This window comes from Gymnogyps californianus, chromosome 13 (assembly GCF_018139145.2).
Source record: "Gymnogyps californianus isolate 813 chromosome 13, ASM1813914v2, whole genome shotgun sequence".
Lineage (NCBI taxonomy): Eukaryota > Metazoa > Chordata > Aves > Accipitriformes > Cathartidae > Gymnogyps > Gymnogyps californianus.
This window is the reverse complement of record NC_059483.1, coordinates 2,971,724-2,998,897: the sequence shown is the minus strand read 5'-3', so window position 1 is coordinate 2,998,897 and position 27,174 is coordinate 2,971,724. Positions and strand designations below refer to the sequence as shown.

Here is a 27,174-nt window from a genome sequence, read left to right as displayed (position 1 = left end):
CTTGGTAGAAGGTTCTTTATTCAGTCTGAACCAGGAAGATTTGGCCAATTGTTCTGGTCAGCTTTTTTGTTGAACAAGATGTCATTGCCAACCTATTCAGATTCCCCTTGAGATAAGTCATGTGGTCTTTAATAAAAAAAAAAAAAAAATCCCATTGACTTCAATTCAAGGACTGAATATGACCTTAAACATCATTCTAAATTTTAGATTGCTGGGATCATCTTAAAATTATAGAAGGGGTATGAGAAGGCAAACCCCATTATGCTCTGTAAATCTCTTTAAGTCATGCCTGAAAATTGACTTTAGGTGTCTTGGCTGTATCTGTGTACCTAAGTGAACTGTGCGTTTCAGATATATGAAGAGGTAATTACCCCTTACCTGTATCATTACTTTACTTCCTATCGTATGGGTGCTTTGAAGTTCATTTAATATATGTAGTAAAGGTGTTTTGTCCACTACAGAATACCCAGAAGTGTCAGTGAACAAGCTTTAGCTTTCTAATTTGTCAATTCTTAAATTATGAGATTAATTTTTAACCATTCAAGTTTCTTATATCCAAAGTACAACCAAGTCTCAAGGGTGAAATACCAAACCAAACACCTCATGCAATATATATGGGCTAAAAGAACTCCTTATATGCTGATCCAAGGGTTTGTTGATAATCTAACTGAAGTACTAGTAACCTAATCAGACTTATTTTTAGTACAGTTATGATGATACTAAGGCTAGAGTGCATAATATCCAGTTATTGCTAATTCCTAGTAACTATACAGTTGCAGTGATGCACACAGGCTAGCATGTGTGGGTATCATCTACCCTTTTCCCTTCCTGTGCTCCTCCTGGACATAAGCTGGGTGGTGCCAGCCTTCCCAGGAGGAGGCCGTTACAGCCCCTTGCCTGCCGCTGGACTTGCTTTGTTAGGAGAGCATGATGGTGGGGGGGTGGTCTCCCCCCTAGCTGGGACCGACGGCAGATATTTTTATACGTTTGCTGCTACTGCTGTATTACCTGCTTTTTCTTCATTGATTTTTCTCTCTGTTACGTCTGAGTTTTACTGTATGTGTTTCATATAGGTAGTGTTCTTGCTCATGGTTCTCTTTGTTCCAGCCAAACCCACTTTTGCTCAGTCTTGGGTTTTGTTGCTTTGGTGAGGAGGAGCTGGGGGTTGTGCTCACAGCTTGGAGGCCTCTGTTTCCATCCTGCGGCTGCACCAGCAAGACCTTTGCAATTATTCTTGAGGTCCTGTGTTACAATCCCTTGTTTTTCCTTCAAGCACATACATCCTCTGTCAAGGTTCATTGAGTAGCTCACTCTGTAGGAATAGTGATCCATTTGAAGATATAGATAGACATATAGATACAGGTATTATGCTTTGGTAGCTACTTGCTATTAACATCGACTCAGTAGAGCAATATCACTGATGTGTTATCAAATTTGCTTTACAAAAGTCTCTAGAGATAGACTTCAAGTAAAATATAGCAGCATAAAAGCCACTAGCATGTTTTTTTCTCTAAGCCTGAGTATTAGTCATGTTTTCTTTTGGAAATTAAAATTCAGTGATGTATAAAGAAGTGATTGATGTATGTATGTTTTTGCTAGAATATAGTAGAAGGAGAAACAGTTTCATATCCGTTAAGAATAATAGATAAAAATAGCATTGACACTGCTTTTCTAATCATTAGGAAAAAAACCCTTAAATGTAATGACAAAGGGTTCACTAATGGTGTATGAGGTTTTGACAGTATGCCATTCAAGGCAGTGTACAGCAGTGCTTCCTTCTACATGATATAGTCACATAAATTGGCTTTCTAAAAGACATGCAGACACGTGTCACCATCAATTTGAATCATTTACCATTCATGTAATTTTCTATAATATTTTTGGTTTGTTTAATAGTTCTAAAATAGCCCTCTTGCACAGAGACTTCTCTCTTAATTTCAGAACCGGCATAATTACAGATTTTGGATTCCAAAAATATGCTACGCGTTAAAAAAAAAAAATTGAAAAAAAAAAAAACCAAACCATGGAAACCCTCCTCCAGCAAACAAGGAAAGGCAAAACAGAGCTTAGCTCTCATAAAAAATAGGGATCTCTCTGTCAAATCACCAATGACCTGAGACTTGCAGGCTCCTGAGGGAAGCCTCCTTGTTTTGGTCTGGTTTCCAGGGCACGCCGAGTTCAGCAGCTGAGTTATTTCCACGTTGCAGCCAATAACGGGAACCAAGTGGGTCTCGTGTACAAACGGTGTAACCACTCTGCTTGGGTAGAGGTCTTAACAATAGAACGATCAGCGGAGCTGTAAATGAGCAGGGATATAAATACAAAACGCGGAGGTCAAGTATTACTACGCTGCCCCCACCGGTGGGAACTTGCGGGAAAGTGAGCTGATACGGTCTTGCTTGCTTGCTCGCACTTCAATGTCATCTGTGAAATATTTCTTTTAAAGAGCAAACTTTGATTTCCAGGACTTATCTAGTGGCCGCTTAGAAAAAGAATTACCAAATTTCATAAATAAAGTACAAACCCAAGTAGGTCCTAGTAAAAGATAAAAGGCTACAGCTCTTTTGTTTTGCTTATAATTGAATCTTCTTTGCTATAAAGACTGATTTTTTTTACGTAAAACTTGGACAAATTTTTCATTATTCTAGCCAAAGTTTGATAATTGTAACTGTGAAAAGCCATATGTTTTTGATTAAAATTTCCATATGCCATTTACTGAGACAAACTACCCAGTCTCAAGGGGCTTTGGATCGTTTCAGATTGTTTAAGCTTTTATTAAACCACGTTTGAGGTTTTGGAAGGAGGTCATTCAATGCAATACCCTACCCAAACCGAAAAGCTGATGGGGTTGACAGCTGCTGCTGGCACCTTCTGGGCTTTTGAGTGTTTTTGAGGAATAAGCATCTGTATCAGACTGGCATCACTTACCCGTACCTGCGTAAGTTGTATCACTAAGCGTTAAGGCAGAGTTTTAGTGGAGGCTACAGAAAAATCTAGTACTGCAAGAAAAGACATTCAAGTTCATATTAAAGGGTGGGTGTTAGTGTGCACATGCTAATAGCCTATTGCACTCTAGTGCATTTCAGTGCCAGATGTCAAGTTTTTGTGCAAATATTAGCTGATTAAGTCTCTTCTGAGAGACACAGTTTAAGTACTCATCCTTAGAGATGTGTGAACTTTGTCACAGAGAACTTAAGTGACTTTCCCAAAGTCATGCAACCGCTAGTACAGTGGTGTCAATGGTACAAATCAGTGTATTTTTCACACGTTAAGTACATACAGCTTTATACTCACGTGGGTCTGTTAAATCTGATTTAGAGTTGATACTGTGGAGATGAAGAAGCTTAAATGGCATTCTCAGTCATTAAATAAGGTCTGAGTAACTGTTAATCGCAATAACCTGTCTGCATTCCTGTTACACCTCCCTGTTATATTCTCCTCTTTGCACTGAAAACATTACTAATCGCATCCTCATGTGATGCTGGAGTTACTGGAGCTTATACAATATTTTTCTATTTCCAGTGGAGTCACTGGTGTAGTATTGTGTGCTCCCAATAAGGCTTGGCAGGACATTGACCTCCAGAATTGGGAAGTGTTAATCTTTTGTTCCTCAGTGGTTTCTCTTAATCAATTTTGACAATTGCTTTCTAAATAGAGAATGTCCAAGTTAGTTAAATAGGTCAAAAACTAATATGCAAATGTATTCTTTTCCTAACAGTCATACAAATATCTGATCTTGAGTATTTGAAATCACACATTTAAAATAAAAGCCTGATCTGCGAGTTATTCATTGGTGCAAGTGACCTAGGATTTCTCGTGCAGGTGTATGCTGCTTTGATTGGTTAGGGTAGGTTTACATCCTTCTTGTGTGTGCTATGCTGTGTTGTTTCCTTTTTGATCCTATGAATAAAACCAGTATTTTTTCATGGTCATATACTGCCCAGTGCCACAAATCCCTGAGTTGTTGAAGGGATGTACTTTCACCAGAAGCGCATGCGGGATCCTGGCTCTAACAAGAAGCAGTTTCTATTTGTGTAAGCAGTCCTCAATTCTGGTCATGTTTTGTTTGTTTCATGTATAAATATTTTTATTGAAATTAAAGCTCCTTTCTTTTTTGATCTATGCGATGATAGATCACTGTAATTGAAGCAATTCACACCCTAAAAACTTTAATTAAGTCGCAAAGATGCCTGCATGCTATAATTTAATGAACTTACCACTTCCAGGCACTGTTTTCCTACTTCTTGTTCTCTCCCTTCTGTTTACCAATGCTCGTTGCATTATGTCTGACATTTATCTGTAAACTCCTACAATGACCGGATCTTTTATTTCTATTATGAGGTATTTAGTACTCCATGGGCTACTTAATTAATCATCATGTGATTATTTTCGCATTTCTTACATACTATGTTGCCAGGTCCCAGGGAGCAAACCTCTGGGACTCTCAGGTCTGTTAGTGGGCATCAGGCCACCGTTCCTATCACACCAGCTTCCCGACCTCCTCCTCCTGCCCAGTATTTTATGCATCTGCAGGCTAGATGGGTGCAGTGCCCTGTAATGTGGTTCCTGTTTCTCACTGGCCGTATTTTCCACCAGTTTATCCCTAACTGAACCTGGCTGCTTAAGTGTGATTAAAGCATATTTAGTGTTTGTACATGTTCTAGAAAAGTGGTCTTGATCTCCAAGCATCAAGGATGCTGAACCCAGTGCTCTCTGTTGTAGTTTATTCCGGCAGCTGATCACCGTCATTCGTAGTAAGTGTAATTTCTCGTCTCCATTTCCGTGACTTCAGCTTCCTACCACTGGTTTTTGTTAACGTCCTCCACTGGGTTAGTCCACGCTTCAAGGAATGGCATTGTCTCCTCCTGACGGTGCGTCTACATGTAAACCCAAAATGTCTCACTTCTGTTTGAGAAGGTAGTGACCTGTTCAAGGCTTTCACTGCCTCCCTCCCAAATCTGAAATATTACAAGAAGGAGTAGGAAACAAACAAACAAACAAAGGTAAAATATGACAGACACAGTGAGAAAACCATGAGTAGAGGCCAGCCCTGTAGCAGCACATGCTGAATAGCCATGCCAGTGTCAGGGGGTCGTCTGCTCGGGCAGAGTGGCAGGTCCAGCAGCCAGATACCTGCAAACCTCAGATTTCCAAAGTCACCTAATCCTGCTCAGGTGCCATTTCCAGTGGAAAGAGAGCTGGTATCGAGGGAAACATGGAGGTACGATAGTCCTGCTTCAAAACTTCTTCCAAAACGGTAAGTATGCCAAGAAATAATTGAGCTTGCTGGCTTAATGAGTCTTCTGGCGTTTTTGTGGGTTTGTTGGTTGTTGGGGGTTTTTTTATTGGCAAATAAGAACAAAAATCCTCATATGTAGCCTGGATCTTTGGGCTTGGGGGCAAGGCAAAGTGGAACTTAATGCTCTCGTCAGGGGAGACGCATACAGCCGAACCATTTACACTGTAATTCAGAGTCATTCTGCAGCGTTGAGGGTTGTTTTTTTTCTTCTTCTTTTGCTGTCCCATTGATTTTTAATGTCAAAAGTATAGAAAAGAATTTCTTACCTACTCTCCGGGGAGGGGTAGAGAGGCACTAGACAGCTGTGTTTCCCTTGGAGGAAGATAACAAACATGGGAAAAGAAGTGTTGGAGTGCTACTTCTGCGTTAAAGTGAGCCGCAGGGTGGTTTTCAGCAAGTGTGTTTAACTTTTGTTTAGCAAGTGGTCTTAGCTCCATGTATGGGGAATTCAGCAGTACAAAATTTCAGAGCAATATTCTGCACCCATTTGAGCAGAATTTTGTAGGAAAATTTTTTGTCCACTTTGCCCAGCATGTGAAAGCAGAGGAGAACCTCTCGAATCCACACATCACTAATCTGTACGCTCTGTGACTGTTCAACAACACTAATATTGTTCCGAATTTCTTGGGAAAGGTTGCAAGGTGGTGTTTAAATGAAGTTTCTTACTAATAAAATCTTAATGATATTATTGTTAATTCAAGTTACTATTCAGGTATTGCAAAAATAAATTTGAAGTGTGGATTTCAGAATGCACGAGCATAATCAGCCTAATCAGTTTGATGAGACGTTAGCTTTTCTTATAATTACCTTAATCTTGTTAGTTTACTCAGAGCCATATTTTAAGTACGTGCATGCGGCTTTTCAGAATTGACAGTTGATTTTCAAGGCTTGATAGTTTGCACTACGAGCAATAGTGATGAATGCTCTGCTTTGTTGGCTGCCTCCAATTGATTTTGACCATTCTTCCATCATTTCCTAGTTGTTCATCCAAGCAGAGACTTCTTTTCCCAGTAGCAGTCCTTTTCTTGGCATAAATATATAGCTACCTGTTTTGTCAACAAATAGGGTTGTTTCTTCCTTGCGAAAAAAGTTAGAGGACTAGATTTGCATTTAAACTATTGAGTCGTGCGCTTTTTCTCCATAGCATCGTAATCATGAGTTGCTGGGTCACCAAGCAGGTGGATGCTTTTTATGATTAGTAATGAAAGACCTTTCCCATTCCCTCCCCTGTGATTAACAGAGGAATTCCCTAGAGCACTGTATAAGTAGGCTTAAACACGCAGGCTCAGAGTTGATGCAGTTTTTCTTTCATCTGTTCCAAAGCAGACCTGTGTATGGCTTTTTTAGGATTCAGGCTTGAAAAGTGAATTCTGTATAATCTCTAAAATGTTTTGTGTATGTATATGCATATGGCATAATGTATTAGTTCTGTCAACGTGGAGGAAGATATAAATAGCTAAACAGAGATATGGAGAATCTTCCGTTAAATATTATTTGAGACTTACCAATACTTCTGCAATTTTCTTTCTAGTGCATATTTATGTGTGTGCGTATATATATATGTGTATAAAGCATCTGCTTTGATGATTGGGACTTGTTTTGCTTTTACTTTTTCATTTATTGGAAATAATATTCATGTAAAAATGTTTCCTAATACCACATTGATTCCTCTAGGCATCATTTTGGTTTTAGGCTATTATTCCTCATGCAACTGTCCTCAGTGAGAATGGGATCCAATCTTGTGTCTGTATGCAGTCAAAATATATTTAAATCTATGGGACTGACAGGTGGCCATAGGAATGTAATAGTGGTTCCTGAAAAGTGCCATTCCACCTTTTTTTATAGAACTTAGGACAGAAAAATTATCTCTCTCTATTTTCATTGATAATGGGTTTTCTTCTATTTTCCTTCTGTCTTTTTTCCTAGGCCAAAAAAAAGACAGAAGGACAAAGAAGATCACCCTGCTCAAGGTTATAGACTCAGACTATGACTTGAGTCTGGGAAACGCCATGCTTTGTTGTCTCCCTGTACCTACACAGAGTCTGAACAAACAGCTCACACTGGTGAACCTCCTGTTAAATTGATACCCAGCTTAAATTCGGACCGGTTTTAGTCCCAAGCGTAGTTTTGAACCTCCTGTGTGAACCCGTTTTGCCCAAAGGGTTTGATAATGCGACAGCCTTAGCACCTAATGCAGACAGCAGCACCAAGTGGGTTCGGTCAGCGTTCCTTCTGTCGGTGGGCTTGGGCAGAAGAAAGGTGGGAGGGTGGCAGGTTTGGACTAGTTTTGTTTTCACAAATAATTCACTGCAGTGCAGCAGGCTTTTTAAGTCCCCACAATATTTATCCACTAAAATGCAAAGGAAAAAGCTGAAATAATATAATAATGAGATCCGGGGAATGATGTAATGGACAGCGTAAGGGTATGGCAGAACTGTGCTGGAAATCTCACGATGCCTACTAGCATCTACCTACTAGTAACTAAATGGTTACTCACTACTTCCACTGTAGTTCCCCTTTTGCCTGGATTTTGTCTTGAATTTGGCTTTAGCAGGAAGGGTCCATGAAAAAGGTTTCTAAAATGAAGCAGTGACTTCTTCTAATTTTATTTATTTTTTTTTTTTTAAGTATGCATGGCAGTGCTTCCAGAAAACATTTTCAAGAGGAGATAAAAATCAAGGCTTAATTTTTCATCCTTGTAACCTTATAATGATGTTCCTACTAGTTCCTGCTGTTAAATATTTATCACCTGTGTGTTTTCTCTGTTTCCCAACTGCACTGACAACAGGTTTGTAATCACCAAACCACAGCTCAGCTACACTGCAAGCAAAAAAAATGAAAATCGAAATGCAGGGGACTGTTAAAGATAAAAGGCTACCAAAGTGATTCAGTGTATTAGTGCTCCCGCGCAGCAGCCAGTGGTGCTGATCAATACCTGGTGCCACTGCTCAGCTCAGAGAGAGTCACCTCGTCACTTAATAGCAAGTTTCTTGAATTCAGTGTGCAAGGAGAGAAGAGAGGGAGTTGCATTTTTGCAGTGCATGGCCTCTGAAGGGGAGGAAAAGGAGAGAGGTGGAAGGAGGAATTTAATTTAATTAAAGCACTGTGTGGCTAAGATACAGCTATTACAAGAGTCTTCCTTATGGGAAAGGAAGGGTTTCTACACATGGGTTGCAAGGGCATCAGTAACAAGTCTCCTAAAGGGAAACAGAACAGGCTTATAACATAATTGGAGGTAGTGATTATTTAAAGCAGTAATTCTTCATAAATTCATAAAATAAAACTAGCAGTATTACAGGTTGCTGGAGTTTTCTCTAGGTGTGTCTTCTGCCCTGGGTAAATCAGCACCTTTTCCCCCTTACCAGCCTTGCAGCCTGTGGAGACATTTTTGCTGCTTCTGATGGTTGCTGCCACAGCAGTCTCCCACTGCCAGGTCCCACCAACCCACCTTCCAAGCTGATGTTCACTTTGTTTCTCTGTCACACTGCAAAGTCCTAATGAACCTTCTGTCCTTCTCATGAGGAAAAAAACATTAAACTCTCTTTAATTGAGTTCTTTCTCTCTTGGCAGATCTTGAGAACTTCAAAACCAGAACGAGAAGCACGGTGTCTGTCCGCCAGGGCCAGGGCATGGTGCTCCTGTGTGGACCACCGCCACATTCTGGAGGTAAAGCGGTTTCCTTCTCTTGCTTTCAGCTCTCAGCGGCAATTCGCGAGGTTTTCATTCTCAGGGTATGTTTCAGGAAGTTTAAAATGGTACACCTTAAAGGAGACGGCTGTGGCGGTGCCAGCCTGACTGAATGGGTCGTGCTGGGTGGTCCCGTTGACTAAACGCACTGGGAGAGCTCCAGTTGGGTGTAAGTGCAGAGGAAGAGCCTAATTTTACTGCATACGAGTATGCACTTAGGAGATGAACTGATGCAAACTAAAGCAATATGTGAATATATAGAAGACATGGCCTAGATCTTGTGCAACTTTTAGAAGCCTTTCTGTATGTGGCCTGGGTGTGTCTTCTGCAAAAAGGTTGAAGATCGCTGACAGAGCCACTTGTGCGCATTATCTTTTCGTTATTATTCATTTTTTTCAAACACTCATTGTCACTGTTTTTGTCTCCTGGGTACTCGGGATCTGTTAGCAGTTGTCCAGGTCTCATATGGTGACTTAGTACTGGAATGACAATATGTATTCTTCCTACTGGTTTTGGTGTTCTCCGGATTCTCAATATATTTCTTTATGTTACGAAGTAGTTAATGAGGAGATGAAAGGGGAGACTACAATAGCTGCTGTCTTTGTCTGCCCTGCAATGATCTCCTGTCATGGTCTAACCCCAGCCGGCAGCTAAGCCCCACACAGCCGCTCGCTCACTGCCCCTACGGTGGGATGGGGGAGAGAATCGGAAGGGTAAAAGTGACAAAACTCGTGGGGTGAGATAAAGACAGTTTAATAAGCAAAGCAAAAGCCGCGCACGCAAGCCAAACAAAACAAGGAATTCATTCACCACTTCCCATCGGCAGGCGGGTGCTCAGCCATCTCCAGGAAAGCAGGGCTCCATCACGCGTAACGGAGACTGGGGAAGACAAACGCCGTCACTCCCAACGTCCCCCCCTTCCTTCTCCTTCCCCCAGCTTTCTATGCTGAGCATGGCGTCCTATGGTCTGGAATATCCCTTTGGGCAGCTGGGGTCACCTGTCCCGGCTGCGTCCCCTCCCAGCTCCTTGTGCACCCCCAGCCTCCTCGCTGGCGGGGTGGGGTGAGAAGAGAAAAGCCCTTGACTCTGTGTGAGCACTGCTCCGCAGTAATGAAAACATCCCTGAATTACCAATGCTGTTTCCAGCACAAATCCAAAACACAGCCCCATACCAGCTACTATGAAGAAAATTAACTCTACCCCAGCCAAAACCAGCACATCTCTTCTGGCAGCATGTGGTACCTGCCAAAGGCCCTTCTCTGAGAAGAGCCAGCATCATCGTCTGCGGCGTTCATGTGAGAAGGTTTATTAGCAATTTGTATTAATTGCACTAAGAAAGCCAGAGTTTTCTCAGTGGCAAAGGCAAAATTTGGTAGGGGAAAAAACAGATTCAAAGCAGAGTTTACAAACAGCTAATTATAATAATTAATGTAAAGAGGCGGTGGGGTAGCCCTGTATGTTAGGGAGTGTTTTGATTGTCTAGCGCTTAATGACGGTGACGACAGGGTTGAGTGTTTATGGGTAAGAATCAGGGGGAAGGCCAAGGCAGATATCATGGTAGGAGTCTGTTATAGACCACCCAACCAGGATGAAGAGGCAGACAAAATATTCTGTGAGCAGCTGGGAGAAGTCTCACAATCGCTAGCCCTTGTTCTCGTGGGGGACTTCAACTTACCAGATGTCTGCTGGAAGTACAATACAGCGGAGAGGAAACAGTCCAGGAGGTTCCTGGCACAGCTGGTGAGGGAGCCAGCTAGGGAAGGTGCCCCCCTGGACCTGTTGTTTGCGAACGGAGAAGGACTTGGGGGTGATGTGATAGTTGGAGGCCGTCTTGGGCACAGTGATCACGAAATGTGATCATGAAATGTTTTTGATTCTTGGAGAAGTAAGGAGGGGGGTCAACAGAACTGCTCCCTTGGACTTCCAGAGGGCAGACTTCGGCCTGTTTAGGAGACTGGTTGACAGAGTCCCTTGGGAGGCAGTCCTCAAGGGCAAAGGAGTCCAGAAAGGCCGGACATCCTTCAAGAAGGAAATCTTCGAGGCGCAGGAGCAGGCCATCCCCATGTGCCGAAAGATGAGCCAGCAAGGAAGACCGGCCTGGCTGAACAGAGAGCTTTGGCTGGAACTCAGGAAAAAAAGGAGAGTTTATGACCTTTGGAAGAAGGGGCAGGCCACTCAGGAAGACTACAAGGATGTCGTGAGGTTATGCAGGGAGAAAATTAGAAGGGCCAAAGCCCAACTAGAACTTAATCTGGCTACTGCCATAAAAGACAATAAAAAATGTTTCTATAAATACATTAGCAACAAAAGGAGGGCTAAGGAGAATCTCCATCCTTTATTGGATGAGAGGGGAAACGTAGTGACAAAGGATGAGGAGAAGGCTGAGGTACTTAATGCATTCTTTGCCTCAGTCTTTAGTAGTAAGACCAGTTGTTCTCCAGGTACCCAGCCCCCTGAGCTGGAAGACAGGGACGGGGAGCAGAATGAAGCCCCCATAATCCAAGGGGAAATGATTAGCGACCTGACACACACAAGTCTATTGGGCCGGATGGGATCCACCCAAGGTACTGAGGGAGCTGGCGGGAGTGCTCACCAAGCCACTTTCAGTCATTTACCAGCAGTCCTGGCTAACCGGGGAGGTCCCAGTTGACTGGAGGTTAGCAAATGTGACGCCCATCTACAAGAAGGGCCAGAAGGAAGATCTGGGGAACTACAGGCCTGTCAGTCTGACCTCTTTTATGGATCTGTGTCCCTTTTAAAGAAATTTGCGATCCTGTTTTGAAATCTGTCTGTCCTCATCAGCTGGATGAGAATTGCCTGGCGAGCTGTTTGCCGTTCAGCTGCTTTTATTGCTCAGATAGGAGGAGACAAGTGCTTAAGGAGCTTCTTTGCTTGCATCTGACCGGCTGGCAAACATACCTACCCACTTAATTTATTCAGCTAGGGCCTCTCTCACCTTTTAACTTCAGCTGTCATTTTTCCTTTTAGTTCAGAGATTATCATGAGAGTTTCAGTATCTCAGATTTCTGATGTTCATTACTTGAGGGTGGTTCTTGACTCTGTGATATCAAGTCCACAAAATTACTTGTTATTACAGCTTCTAACTTTTATGAGAGTGGCTCCTATAGCGGTAACTATTCCCCAAAATTATGTGCCCTCTGGTCTGCATGGATAGAGCTTCAGCCGCTGCAAGTGGGTCTCATTGCCACATCTGATGAGGCAGCTGCCAAAGCTAGATACTAAAAACCACTGAAGACGGGTTGTGGATCAGCCATGAACTCATTTGTGATCTGCAGTGCTGTGGGTGAAGCATCATTTTTAGCTTCTTTTCCTTAGTGAAGAAAGAAGGGGAGGTTTGAAACAGAAATGCTTTGTGATCCTTAAACCCCATTCATCTGAGTGCCTTGAACGTGAGGCTGAAGAGCGGTGCTCGCCCTCATCCTATCCCAAACTAATTGTGCTGCACAAAGGTGGATAGAATCAACAGGCCAAGTCCAGGAAGGCCTGGGGTGGCTGGGTACTGAGCTGCACTGCTCTGGAGAGCTGAGGCGTGAGTTTTTATGCCCTTTTCCAGTTAGAAGAAGTAACTTCACCCACACAGCCTGCTCCTGCTGGCACCGGTGGCCATGTGGTGCTGCCTCCCGTTTCTCCCCAGGAGAGTAGGCTGCCATCTCCTAGAGGGACATGGGGACTGCACAGACAATGCAGAGACGAGGCAGGAATTGTGCACATTTGTCTTTGTCTCCTTAGCAAAGCTTCGCTCTGCGGTTACTGAGAGTTTTCTGTTTTGCCGTAAGAAATCTTTGCAGCGTGAACACCTTGCGTGGAGATGCAGCGGCCGGTGGTGGTTCGTGTAAGCAGTGAGAAGGAAATTGTGGTACATTTGTTCAGGTGATTCGGGGGAAAGTTTTGGTCTGGGTGTATGTACTGATGATACAAAAACATTCCAGGAAGGTGCTGGTGTTATTTCTGGTTTGGGTTCAGTATGTGGGAGAGAGCATCTTACGGTGACTGGGAGGTAAGCACGTTCCTGGTGCCCGGAAAGGCAGAAAACTGAAGAGTAATTATTTCCCTCAATCATTTAGATGAGAGATGACTTCCTCCATGACCACCATCTATGACCTGCTCTGTTCCAGCTAGAAAATGATCTTAATTGTAGCCAGATCTACAATTAGTCTAAATTGATACTATTACAATTTTGTAACTAAGCTGGGCTGGAGTTATGCCCGTTGTTGTTTTCTGGTTTGCAGAGAAAGTATTTAATGGAAAGTCGAAATAGGTCCAGTTAATTCAGACTGAGACCCTTGTTCTGCAGGAATTAATCTTCTCTGTGGCAATATTTTCTTTTACTTTTCCTTCCTCCTAAGGTTGGAAATAAGGATGAGTTTTAAAAGTCGCGAGTGCAAAGTTAATGCTTTTCAGTTGTGTGCATTGCATTTCCGTCAGCCAACTGCATGTCTCCCAGTGTAATCGAAGCTATTTGGTCTCTAGCAGTCACTGCACAATTACCACAGCTATCTCCTGTTCCAGCTCTGGGCAGATGGAGGTTCATAAGAGAATATCAGATATCGCTGGGAAGTAACTGCACGTCAGAAAACCACCGTGTTTCATGGGCAGCTTCCATCCCCAGGGTCCAAGGCAGTGTTTGCAAAGCAAAGCTGTAGAGATCAGTTCCTTCCGATACCCCAATATCCCGCCACTGGGATATAACATTGCAAGTATTTAACGTTGTAGTGCAACAGTAAAAAATGTTCAGGTTAAAAGTGAAAAATAATATATCGCGTTGAAAGTGCAAGTGGCAATAAGGTAGAGAAAATGCAATTGCTTATTTTGGAATTTGATTAGGACAGCAAACCCAATTTCATCATCCTTGCAAAAAGTGCCTGGGGACATTAATGACCAATGCTGAAGCGTAGGACTGTCTGAGGAAAAAAAAAAATACTTTTATATTACTGTTATTTTTTACTTTAGTTTCTGATCTGCATTGAAAATGAAATCTTAAAAAAAAAAATTTAAAAAAGCAAAACTATTCAATCTGAGAATAGCTGTTGCTTTGATGATGAGAGTATTAACTAGAATAGTAAAAGCCTGGCAAAAAAACATGCTGGCCGGTTCCTGAGCACAGAGCTTAGGATATCCCTCTGGGTGTCGGAGACACAGGCTCGAGAATTTTTGCCTGATGGGGGAAGACTTCCCAACTGTCTGAGGAGGGCTCTGTGCCAGTGTCTGCTCCATTTTGAGGTGGCTCAAGTGGCAAGGCTTAGAGCCCCCCTTAACTGAAGAGATTTGATAAAAGAAAAATAGTAAATTAGAAGGGAATTATTTCCTGTCCGCTGTTGTGTCATTGGTCGTCTTGGTCTTAAAAACTGTAGATTTTACTAAAAAAAAGCCGATCTGCATCCAGATCTTTATCCTTTCAACTGTAGTTCACTCTAATACTTTGCTACTTGGAAACATCCATATTTAACGAGCTGACAGCTAAAAGCGGAATTATGTTGGCCTATATACATTAGTTGTTGAGGGTTTCTGTTTTTTTCTTCTTAATGATGCCAAATAAAGAGCTTCCTACTGTTCAAATGTTGCAAGAAATTCATCCTGAAAATGAGTCCAAATGATTAACAAGTATTTTCAGCATCATGAAATAGGCTGCGTACAGCTTGCACAGAACAATTTGGGCATCGCCACGTATTGTCCCAATTTTTAGTTTAATATGAGTTGGAGATTCAGCATGTGAATCTAGGCTTCCCCCCGGTCCCCCAAGATGAAAATGAAATGTATATTTCTTGCAGCATGGTTTCAGCAGGGAGTCTCGATTTTGTCAGGTCAGTGCATCCTGGTGTTACATTTTGTTAAGCAGCATAATGATGCGATTGCCTCCTATGATGAAGTGCTTGCTGAGTGCTGGAAATTTGGAAAATAAATGTTCATCTGGAGCTCGGGAAGCCGCTGGACTGAAAACCAGAATAAATGCAAATCAAACATTTGCTTCTGTCGTATTTTCTGCTCTTGGAGCAGTAGATGCCTGAGCCTCTGAAGCCAGTCCTGCCATATTTATGGTGCCTTGTCTGTTAGAAGTTTTCAGTTCTTTTCCTTTTTTTTCATCGCCTTCCCCATTTGTTCACTTACATGCACTAAATCAGTGTAAGAACTAGTAGAAACCTACCTAGGTTGTTAGCATTTTTCTGAGATAATTACCCTGCGCGTGAAGGGTTTTCCCTCATTATTTCCACTGCTTTTTTAATCAAAAGCCTAACGATGGTCATGTGTTGACCATTCTACCTGTGAGGCTCTACAGAAAAAATAATGTAAGAGTAAACATTGGTATGGGAACATGGCATTTGGGGCCCCGTGTAACAGCATGATGAGCAGCTGTAGGTATTTAAGTGGACAAGAGAGAACAGTCAAAGATCCTAAAAGTATGTACGTAGCTAAAATTTGGCTTTGGTTTTGTTGCAACAAACTCACGAGGGTCCCCATCGCAGCCGCTGGCCGCTCCCGCAGTCTTAACTGGGCAGTCCCCAGTAACTGAATCACAGTAATGGGTTTGGAAATGGGAGGAACATCAAAAAATTTTCCTGACTTTTTTGATGAGACTAGTTAAGGTATCTCAGCATGTCTTAGGATGAGCTCTGTAATTTGGATGCCATAAAACAATGCTATATCGCTTTACATTTTCAAAGTTCTGCTAGATCAATACCATCTGCTGTTGCTCTTCAGAAGAGCTGTAGAGTAATCGATTCGGGGGGGGTTGCTAGCCAAAATGAAAAAAAAAAAAAAAACAAAAAACAACCTTTGGTTTGTCCGAAGTATTTCATTCCATTGTATTTTTAAGCCTTTTTATTACATTTAGATATATTTAGAAACCATGAAGCATTTCAAAATGTAAAATAGAGTGTTGAATTGAAGCTGTTGGTGAAAATGTTGTCCTTTTGAGAGGAGCTTTGCAGGGGGAAACAGGTTAGCTTTTCTTGTTTGCTTTTTTCCAGTATTGTTAATTAAATTTGGCAAGATACATTTATTTGTTATGATAAACTTAATTGAAACAAACAAACAAAAATCCCCCAAAACCAAAGCAAACACTCACTTGTGTTTCTCAGGGCTCTGAATATAAGTTGCGTTCCACGGGGGATATGCCTGGGAAGTATTTGGAGGTCGCTGTCCTTTTAACTTTGTCTCCAAATTTTAAGACCAAAATATTCCTTTGTGCCAAATAGTTCTTTTCCTTCAAGTTTGTGGGAACTGAATCATTTAGCTGCCACTTTTACTAGATTTATTTGATAGTCAGGGCAGGGTTAGTTAATATTTTAACAACTACAGTCTTCAAATACCTTCTAACATCCCTGGTGTTTCATTGAGAGTCTAGAGATTAAAAATACACAGTCCTAGAAAGGTATGCACGTTTCACTTGACGCGCTGGTAGCACACCCATAAGCATGCAGAACAAATGAGTCTGTAAATCCTTCCCCCTCCCTTCTTTGGGAAGATAAATGAACTTGTCTTTTAGGATTTCCTTCACTCCTCCCCTCCCCGATTTTCTCTTGGTTCATGTTTAGAAAGATCTATATACACGATGTTCTCATGACATTTGCCTTCCTGCCCTCGTGGGACAACCCTATAGAGTTAGAGATTGAGATTTCCAAGTGCTGTGAGAAATGGTGAATGTACACAGAGAACTGGTGAAAATGATCTCTCAATTACTTGATTATTTAAATTTCGTGTTCCCTTTGCAATCCCTAGAGGTATGTCTTATTCCGAGATATCTCTGTCCGTAGCCCATACCACCACTTATCACATCTGTAACGTGTTTATTCTCGCTCCTCCTAATTTATCTCAGTAATCTGTGCAAGAAATAAATCGGCTGATAGCTTTTTTAGATAGCAAAGTGCTTAGATACACAGATGGAAACCTGCTGACTTTTCTACAGGATGTGTCTTCTCCTGCTCACTTGCTTAGGGCCTCTAACAAAGTTCCTGGTGACCCAGGAACTGAACCTTCCCAACATGATTTCTAGTCCTGAGCCTCAATTCCCCGGACACCTTGTCCCTCTGCTCCTTGCTGCGGAGTCAGGCGACCTTCCTGAGCGTCTGGGAACCATGTCTCTTTGACTGAACAAAGGCAAGAGTTAAAGAAAAATAAGTTTTCTGTCTCTCTGCAGTGCCCATGTTCTCAATGCACTTGTAAAAGTCCGTCTTCCCAAAGAGGAGGAGATTCATTAAAGCTCAGTTGTTCAAATAACTTTCCCATCTGATGCCATTACTCCTGTTGGAAACACAGCCGTGGAGTCTGTGTCTGTGAGCTGAAATGTTGACAGAGAATTATTCTCACATCTTTTCACATAATGGATGTGTTCAGGTTCTCTTGTTCTCTCCTGCCTTTTTTTTTCCCAGTAGCTAGGAGAACTTTTAGTTCTGTTGCACAGCTTGATCAAGTAGAACTAACTAAATTTTAGCATTTGACAGAAGAGATGGCAATTCTGATTTCATCTCAATCTCAGCCTTTCATGCTGTATGGTAGGTGATGAAGTGTAGACACCAGACATGTTTTCAGAAAACACTTTACTGATTACAGTGGTGCTAAGTCCACTTCTGTGCTATGCAGAAAAATGATTAGCGCGGGCTTACTTGTCTGGTCAGTTTTTCTCTCCTTTTATTTTTTTTTTAAAGTGATGATGGGCCCTTCATGGGCTGGAAACAGTGAAAATGTTTCGACTGTAAGCATGGCTGATGGCCTCTATTATGTGATGAATGGTTTGAGGGGTTCGTCTCGTAAATAATCTGTCACACAAATCACATCTCGTATTCTCTCATGCTTATACAGCCCCCGCTGCATAGTACAAGGAGGAAGGGGAGAAAAACTGGGGAAACTAATCAGAACAGTGCAGAAGGAAAAAGGCAGTTATCAGGCATTTTCATACCATCAGAGGATCAACATATGGGGCTTTCACCCCCCGAGCAGCGCTGTTCGGCAGGGAGTGCTTTGGAACAGAGTTTTCTTCAGTTGCTGTCACGTATTTGTGCCCTTTTACTCCCCATCCTATAGTGCCAACCTTACAGTAGTTTCTCTCTCTTCTTTGAAAACTGTCATACTGCCTTTTCATTTGTCGCTTATGAAGAATTAATACATTATTAATAAATGTTTAGAGCCATTGTTGTAACAATGGAAATGAACGTTTGTAATATTCTCCATTGGTGTCCTTACAGTCAACATTAAGCAAAGTTTATGTTAAAACTTTGGAAAACAGTCAACCTTGAAAGAGGTAATGGAAAGGGAAGAAATGACTCTAGAAATAGCTCATAGCCAAAGAGGCCAAGGACGTTTCCATCTAACGTCTACCTAAAAGCAGGGGATTATTTCATTCTGCCCAGGCAGCATCAGCCTGTTCTGCCTACTCTGCAACATTTATGCCACTGTGTGAATGCATCTAGCGTTTCTGCTGGATGACCAATTCAGAATTGCTTTGGGCAAGAGCCTTGAAGCACATGTTCCCCTAAGTGTTAAATCAGCTTCTCGGTACCAGATCTTTTTCTTGTGGCGCATTCCCATTAATATGAAATCTTCAGAGGAATGGAAAGTGGAATCCTACAAGTTCTGTTACTTTTCTGTATTTTTTAGGCAGGAGAAGCATTCTCATCCTATTTCTTACATAGCAGGTAACCTGGAACATTTTATGTCCCCACTCCTCTTCACTACAGTACCCTTAATATTCAGCCTTTATTTTCCTGCAGTTTCTTCCAGTGTGGTATGCTCAGAGCTTTTTAAAAATGTGCTTCTTGCACAACCCGTATGCCCAGGACTGGGCAGTTGCCTCTTGCCGAGCAGATTGCCGAAGTGCTGAACTACTCCGGCCTTCTCCTTACTGAGGCATTAATAGTTTCTCCTCTTCCTCTCCTATCTTAATGTCTTCGTAAGCCTTTGCTGCTTGGTCAGATTTCGTTCCAATTAGTGAGGAGCTAATTTAGAGAGGAGTATCTCACAGATGGGTGGGCAACGTGGTTGTAAAAGTTCCATTTCTCTGGGAAACCAAGCAAAAAATCTGCTAAGCTGGTTGCAAGTTGGTTCAACTGTTTGTCAAAATGCTGCAAGGTCATTGAGCAGCCTTTCATGGATCGCTCCAAAGGTTGGAGTGAAAATATGAGCAGGTAAACTGTCCCTTGGGGCTGGGAAAGAAAAAGAAGTGATGCTTTCGACATATTTGAATGTGGCAATGGCAGTGGGGTCAGTGTTGGCAGACGTGGTACGTGCAGCACCAGGAGGTGTAGCAGACCTCTGGTTCGCGGGGCAGGAGTTACACCGTGTTGTGCATGGGCAGTTGTGCTTGCAGGATGCGGGGAATGGCGGAGGGAAGGCTCCATTTCCAAACAAACAGGAAAATGCTGCAGTAGGGTGGTGTTCCCCACGAGCTGGGGCTCAGCAGCTCACAGGTGTCTTTCCTGGAATAGAAAAAAATGACATTCAAACAGGATTTGTCTAGGTATTGCTCATTGGAGGAGGGTGCGGCGTGCATATTGGAGATGTCTGGGAGATGGAAAAGACTGCGAGGAGAGCAAACAGTGTAGCATCAAAAATATCTGAATCTGTTATCCGTTTTTCCTCTTAATAGTGACTGCCACTCACACATCCCCATACAGCAGTCACATTCCCCCATCCAAAGAAGTGTCAACATTTTAAAAGTGGTTTCCAGAGCATAAGCTGTTGAGCTCAAAAAGCCTCCGAGTGACTTATCTCAGGCCAAGAACCAGAAAATAACTTCCCCAAACCTGCCAGTTCCTAGCGCCTTGCAGCGTAACTCCGAGGCGAGGTCCCAGCTCACGAGAAGTGGAGTGACACTCCTGAAAGCTGCGGCCGGATCTAAGCAGCCTGGCAGCGTTTCTTCTTGACAGCCCAAAATTCACTCGAGGTATCTCTTTCCGTAGCAGCGTTACAGAGAGCGGGTGAGTCAGACATGGGCCTTCCTCACCGGCTCTGGGAGCTGCAGGAGAGCGTAATTCTTCTGCGTCTGGTTCCACGTGTTGAAGTTTATTACAGTTCAGCAAAAATGGGTTTCATTAAACTTAAAATCCGGCATATGAAACTCTCATTTAAATAAGAAGTGATTGAGAGTTGTAACTTCCACTTAAAGTGCATCTCCCATCATTTATTTTTTATACTATGCCACAGTCACTGTTTAAATTATTGAAAGCAAGAAGTAAAAAGCTTCTCAGGAGATAGAAATGGATTAGATTAAAATTAATCTGACATAATCCTTTCTTTAAAACTGCTGATTCAGTTTGTGCACAAGTTTATAGACATATTTGAGGATGAGGGATAAGGATAAATTCTTCCCTAATTTGGGAATGCTTCAGCTTGATATTTCTGACAGCACAGAGAACATGCAGTGCTCTCTTAATTGAGAAATTTGTGAAATTACAAATATTTCTAATAACACAAATGCCAAGCTCATTTTAGATTTACACTAATTTAAGCACCTGAGTTGGTGTATCTGATCTGCTTCATTTCAGCAGGGATGGATTTTGTGAGCAAGAGTTGCAAAATAGGGTCGCAGTCAAGAACAGACTTTCGCACAGGCGTTCAGACCCAAATTTTCAACTGGCATGTGTCATTTATCACCTTGAGCGTCGGCACCGCTGCAAGCTTCCTGCCAACCACCTACCATTACACGTTCGTGCCCCAGCGGGGCTGTCGCGGACAGGCAGCGAGGTGGGACGTCTGGGGTTTGTAACGCGTGCTGCCCTCCGGGAGAACTAGAAGGGAAGAGGCTCAACTCTCCAGTAAAGACCTTGGAAATACTGAAATAATAAGGAATGTGACATTAATGGATTTTTTTATTTATCAGTGACAGCTGGTGACATCTTTAAAAAGAAATCGTCTGCGAACTAGTCATGTGGTTTATTCCCCCGTTCAGTTGCAGTCGCCACTAAATGAAGATTGAAATGGTATTGAAAGAGGGTAGAGCCGGCAAGGGCTGGCTAAAGATGAGTGAAATCTGTCGTCTGACAGAATTCAGTCAATAGGCATTTATCGAAAGTTGTAACATCTTGTGATCTCTTTATAAAATAAATTAGAGATCTGAGTCTAGCTCCCAGGCTCTGCTAACCGTGTTGCAACCACCCTTACCCTCCAAACCCAGCTTTAGCTGGCCTCTTCAGACAAAGCTCTCAGAAGCTGCCAGGGAGGCTGATCTACTTTCTTCTACCCTTGAGATGGTCATAGCAGAAAGCGCGTTGTTGACACAAACACAGCATTGATGTATCTCCGCTTTTGCAATCAAATTTGGGTTTCCAGGTCCCTGAATGTATATACTGCTTCTTTTAAGTCGAGAGTCCTGGCTGCGTGAGCACTCCTTCCTATGGGGGTGATACTTTGTTGTTGGAAAATAAATGGGGGTATTGATTTTGGCATTTCCTGCTACCTTATACATATACAATGTCTAAATGTGCAACCGTGATGTTGTTTAAATGATATGTCTAAATGTGCAACCATGATGTTTTCATGTGGTAGATATCAAAACACTGTTTATCTATCAAATATGTGAAGAGAATGGTTTTTTCCTGTGTACTACAGGCAAGCGCCACAGCATCACGTAGCGGTGCCTGTCCGTGCAGAGATCTCCCCTAAAGGACATACCACCCGCACTGCTTGGCCAGATATTTCAACCTTGGAGTTGATCATATTAATTCACTGCAGTAAGAAAATTCTCTGCAACCAACTTTCTTTTTTCAAAGGTTTGATCTAATCTCTTATAGCTACAGTAAGAGGCTGATCAAAGGTAGTGAAAGCTGGTATTAAAGGATTAGCTAGGTCACATTGAAATATGTTTTAAAACAAGCCCAGGGACCTTTAGCTTTACTGAAGCAAGTGCACAAAAAAGAGATTTTTAGGCTAACTCTCTCTGACTTTAAACAGAAAACAAACTGATGGATTAAACCTGTGAGTCATTCTTTAAGGTGATATGTGTAGCACTTTACGTAGAACAAGCCTGGAGAATATAAGCAATGACTGAATCTCACACAGTAAAAATACAGTGCAGAATTAGAAATCAGTGTAAGCATCGTTTATGCACGTGCCCAGCTTACAATGTATTTATTCTCATTTGATGTTTGCCCATAAGTAATTAGCAGCTTCAGTCCAACCCCCTTTATCTTTTTTTTTCTGGCTGATCTCTCCTCTCTCTCCTTTCCATTTGCTACTGACAGTGTCTGCCACGGAGGTACTTTATCTCTGACTGTCAGGTGAAGATGAGTGTTTCTTTGGAAGGATGTTGATGCCACTCTGTGGACCATATCAAGCTGCTATTCTTTTTTTTACCGGAATTTCCTCATTGAAATCAACTTACGAACAGAGAGGGCATCATACGGATCTATACATTGCTCAGTGGGAAAAGCTGTGAAATCATCTAGGCTTGAATCGGTGTCACAGGAGACCAAGCGTGTGTCTCCTGGCTTCCAGAACTACAGTGTTGCATAATTAGTAGGGGTAAAGGTTGTAGCAAATATATAGCTATTTACCCTCTTGCGAGTGCTTTCTGCATTGTTGCTCTTTTTTAAGGCTGTCTTGATGTAGTTACGTGGCACATTACAGTGCATGCTCAGTAAGATTTTCCTGAAATCTTTATTTCACCATAAATCAGCTGCCACGACTACCTGTGGGTACTCCTTTCTGCTGGGGGTGATGATGTTTCATTCCAGGATTGCCCATCTGATAATTTCCCAGGAAGTTTCTGTAGCAGAAATAAGCTTTCAATTCATAATTCCCTTCTTCAGTGGATCAGTATCTCTCTTGGTGGGCCCAGCAACCCAACTTTTCGAGGGTCTGGAGCGTCGTCATTAGTTGGTGCAGTTCAAGGTTGCATCTCCGTTGGGAAGGGGCATGGCCGGGGGGACTGACCCATCCCACAGAGCCTGGTCCAAGAGCAGCTGGGTTGCTGCTGGGTTGAGCCTAACTCCAAAAATTTAAGTTTAAACCAGGGGTGCGTGAAACTAAGTGGCATGAAATCTAATCCTGGACGAGGTTCACCAGTTTCAGTAAACACTGAACCTGGTTCCCCAAAGGTATCATAAGCCCTTATGACAAATACAGGTTGGGTTGGTTTGTGGGTTTTCTTTTCAGGCAAGGCTAGGCTGAGCTGTAAATTTCTATAAGACAGTTTATGAAGTTTGTCAGACAAAAAAATGTATAGTTTCTTCCAAAACCTGCCAGCCTGCATGCTAGATCAGTGGGGGTGCGGGAGGGTGTCTGCTGCCCATCCGATGTTTTTGAAATAGGTTTGTGTATTTAACTGGAGTAAATACAACAGCATGGGACTCCATCTCATAACATTTTCCATTCAGTCATAGATAAAGGCTGCTGTTGATTTTTCTCCCTGAGGGAACTTCAAGTTAAAATTTCGTCAAAATCCCCGACGGCACAGTGCAGTAGTCATTAATGTTCCCGGTGCCATGGCAGCCAGCGTAGCCAGCCATCGACTGCGGCTGGAAGCTGTTTGCGAGAGATAAGCCAGGTCAATTGTGTACAGCCATCAAATATTTAACTATTTTAGAGATACAGAAAAATGGAGATGCAGCAGATACAGGTGATTATTGATTAGGCTTCAGGTAATGAAGACCTCTCACCTTTTTAATTACCTATACGTGAAGTTCTACATACTGGGCAAGCGTGGAGTCGAGGGGCTGGGAAGCAACCACAGCCCTGCATGCATTGCAAATTGCTGTGAGGACGAGTCTGACACAGAACTTGGCTGATTTGTACATTTTCCTAATTCTTACACACTTCTGACTTGTTAATGTACATGCCATGTATATGTGTATCCAGCTCTTCTGTTACCATAAACCAGCACTAACAAGCACACGGGCACAGTTACATTTACAAGAATAACTATCTCCTCCCAAGTGAAAAGAGGCCACTTGCCGTTACCGTTAGTGCGTGGTCAGGAGATGGCAGCAATGCAGCCTGTGGTACCGTCCCGTTTCCCCGCTGGTGTGTGTTGCGCCCTGTTAGACCGTCTCAAAAGTTGTACGCTGTCGTTACTGGAGTTTTGTAAGAAAAAGTTTGAAAAACCTCAGAGATGTCGTAGTTATCGTGCCTCAGGTTGGAGAGATGACCTCTCAAAGTCTGTTCGTTGCCTTCCATGATTTCATGTCTTTATGATGATTCCCATCATCACCATATCGCCACTGACAACAGTGACTTGTGGCTCTCTCACACTGTTCCAAGTCAAATTCTGCAAACCGATTCACTAATATTAGCAAAGATGAAGGGCACGTGCTTTTTTCCTGTCCCTTTTGGCAAGGACGGCTCATTTCTTTGTGTGCAAACGGTTGACTGGCTGGCTGCTGAGTAACTGTGTCGTCGGGTTTAGCATAGATTGAGGGTTCATCCAAAAATGTGTTATTAACTTTAGATTAATCTTGTTCATTATTCATTATTCTTTTTATTAAAACCTGCATTCGAGGCACAGAAGCTGTGGTGTGACGTAGCTGGGTGGCCCTGTGTGACAGAGAGGGCAGAGCACGGAGTCAAGGGGAGAATTACGGAGTGATCCAGGTTGATTCCTTTAAATTTTTCGGCAATTATTTAAGAAGAGAAGGTAAAAAATTGATCCAATGTGCTAGCAGGGCAATGAAATGGTCTGTAGGCCCACAAAAAATGTATACAGTGCATAATTCATGTAGCTTTACTATTAAAATAAAACTGTGAAAGAGAAAAATGGTTAAAAACTCCAGAAACTGCAGTGCAGTTGCCAGCAGACGATTGGTATGGGTGGAGAGGAGCCTCGGGGTTTTGAGTAGGGCCACGTACATGGTGCGTTGTGCCAGGGATTCATCTTTCCCTGATAATCCTCTTTCATCTTCCCCAGTGGACTCTCAGACAACGTGTTGTGGTGCATCGAGCCTCCTTTCCAGCTCGTGTTATGTTATTCATGGGGCTACGGATGTTGATTGCTTAATCAAATCGCAGTGAAATTTGAAATTATGAACGTCCCCTACAAGCAGTCAGCAAAATTTAGTAAGCAAGATGAGAATACAGAATGAATTCACAGGACACTCATCAGATAATCAATTACACTTTATCATTGCCCAAATTTACCGTAACCATCAAAACACCCTGTTAGTACCACTTAAGAGAAATTTGAACACCAAGGAATGCAAGCAATCAGAGCAAAAAAAAGAGAAGTCTACGAATTATTCACCAAAAATCGGTCTTCTATGAAGTTTATACAACATTGCTATTGACAGAGACATTACCCACTCAAGCCCGTCGCAGGGTGCAGTCACAGAGGTGTACGAAGGTGGTATTAACGGGGTGTTAGCTGCGTGTGCCGGGGTTTGTACCACAATTGTGTTCTGCCGGGGTGAAGTCTTGCACCAGGCTTCATCGCAGGCAGCTGAAGCTACAGCCAGCCAGGTTCTTCCCTCACTCCATTCAGGGCAACGTTATCCTGTTTCTGTATAAGTGAAAATTATGTCTTGTCAGACTTGGATATGACTTTGTGATGTGAATGGCTTTTATGAAGTGGATGGGGGCAGGATATGGGGTATGGTTGTGGTTTTGTATGGTGGAATGTTGTTATAGTACCTGAATACGTAAAATAAATAGCAAGTGTGAACACTTGGCACTTCCTAGCCTGGAGTGCAGCAAATGCTGGAAGGTGAAGAAGGGCAGGGTTCATGCGTGCATCAGCTTCTCTAATGGAAACCCGGATTGTGGCAGGCACAGACGGTAACGCACACAGAGCCAAGAAACGTGTCTGTACTAAATCATATAGAAGCATAATGCTAGATCCAGTTCCTTACTGCCATCGGTTGCACTGCAATAGTTGAGGGAATAGCTTCTCTCCAGGAAAAGCTTCGTGTGACTTCCCTATTGCTGTCGGCTGTATCTGGAAGGGCCCCATCTATGACAGGGAAAGCAGAGGTATGGAGTAAAATAGACAGCAAAACTTCAGCACTTCCCGTACTTAAGAGTAAATTGCATTTGAAAGCATAAAAAAGCAATCATAATTTTATGGAACTGCATGATCAAGGAAAATACAAACCTAAGTCATTGAGCTGTATTCACCATATCTGGGTTTAAATTGTCGTTGTTTATAACATACCGGGATGAGCCTCACCTTTCACTTCAAAATGTCTCAAAATTATGTACTGCTCTTCCAAAACGCTGTACTACTGCAATTATAGTTTGGTTTGCTTGGGACTGTTATGAAGGGAGGATTTTCTTAATTTCCTTAATTTCATATTTGTTTCTTGCCATGCGTAATGAAGCCTAATTTCTGTGCATCAAGATTTACAGGAAATGCTGTAAATCTTTTTTTTCACACTGAAAAACAGTTCCCGCCTGTCCAACTTGAGAGTGACATAGTAGGTGATAACATAGAAATTATAGGAATCATTAAAGATTGGATTAATCTCTGTAACTTTCAGTAAAGCCTATAAAAAAATGATAGTGTATTGTACCACACTGTTCTTATTAAAAATGATAAATGATTCCCATTTTTTGGCTAATACTAATATCAAAATTTCATTCTTCTATTCAGCTTTATGGTTACCATAATCTTGATGTTTTAATAGCTTTTCCCATAATAGCTACAGAGACCTTTTTAAGTGGCAGCCCTGACTTTATGGAACAGACTTTAAAAAAAAAGAAAATCAAGGAAAGAGTTTCCTGTACTAAAAGGCAAAGACAAGGCAAAGACAAAATAGTATGCATGTGACAAGACAGAAGACCAGAGAATATTATTTTGGCAAACCATATTGTCTAATTATAATAATTACTCGTAGCAGAATTTCTGTTCAGCTTTCAGTAACCTTTTTTCACTACTTCCTGTCATTTAGAGCAAGTTTAAAATCTACAGTGTCTTTAGCTTTGTTTCGTGTCTTGAGCGGAGAGTATTCTGGGGGCAGCACAGGAGAGACTCACGCTTTAATAGAGTTTAGCATCGAACGCTTTAGAAAAGTGACAAGATCTGAACGTGATCAGGAAAAGCAGACCCAGGAGGGCTGTGTGCTTTGCTGAGCAAAAAAAAAAAACCCCAGACAAAAACCACGCAGCAAGGCAAAGTGATGCAACTTCTGCTACTTTGCATCTCTCATCTTCTCCAGAAACGCAGCCACCCTCCGCCCCTGCAGTGCGGCACAGGGCTGCCAGGTTTCTCTGCCGGTGCCCTGGCAAGCGGCTCAGAACATTTCTTCTTG

At 42.3% G+C, this 27,174-nt stretch overlaps 1 protein-coding gene across 1 annotated transcript in view; it reads left to right on the top strand.

The window, feature by feature from the left end:
- The window catches only part of LOC127021397 (contactin-4-like), a 323,929-nt gene that overhangs the window by 207,753 nt on the left and 89,002 nt on the right, over window positions 1-27,174 (top strand). The window contains 1 exon segment of the mRNA XM_050904421.1: window positions 8,870-8,965. Coding sequence (XP_050760378.1) covers window positions 8,870-8,965 — 96 coding nt within the window.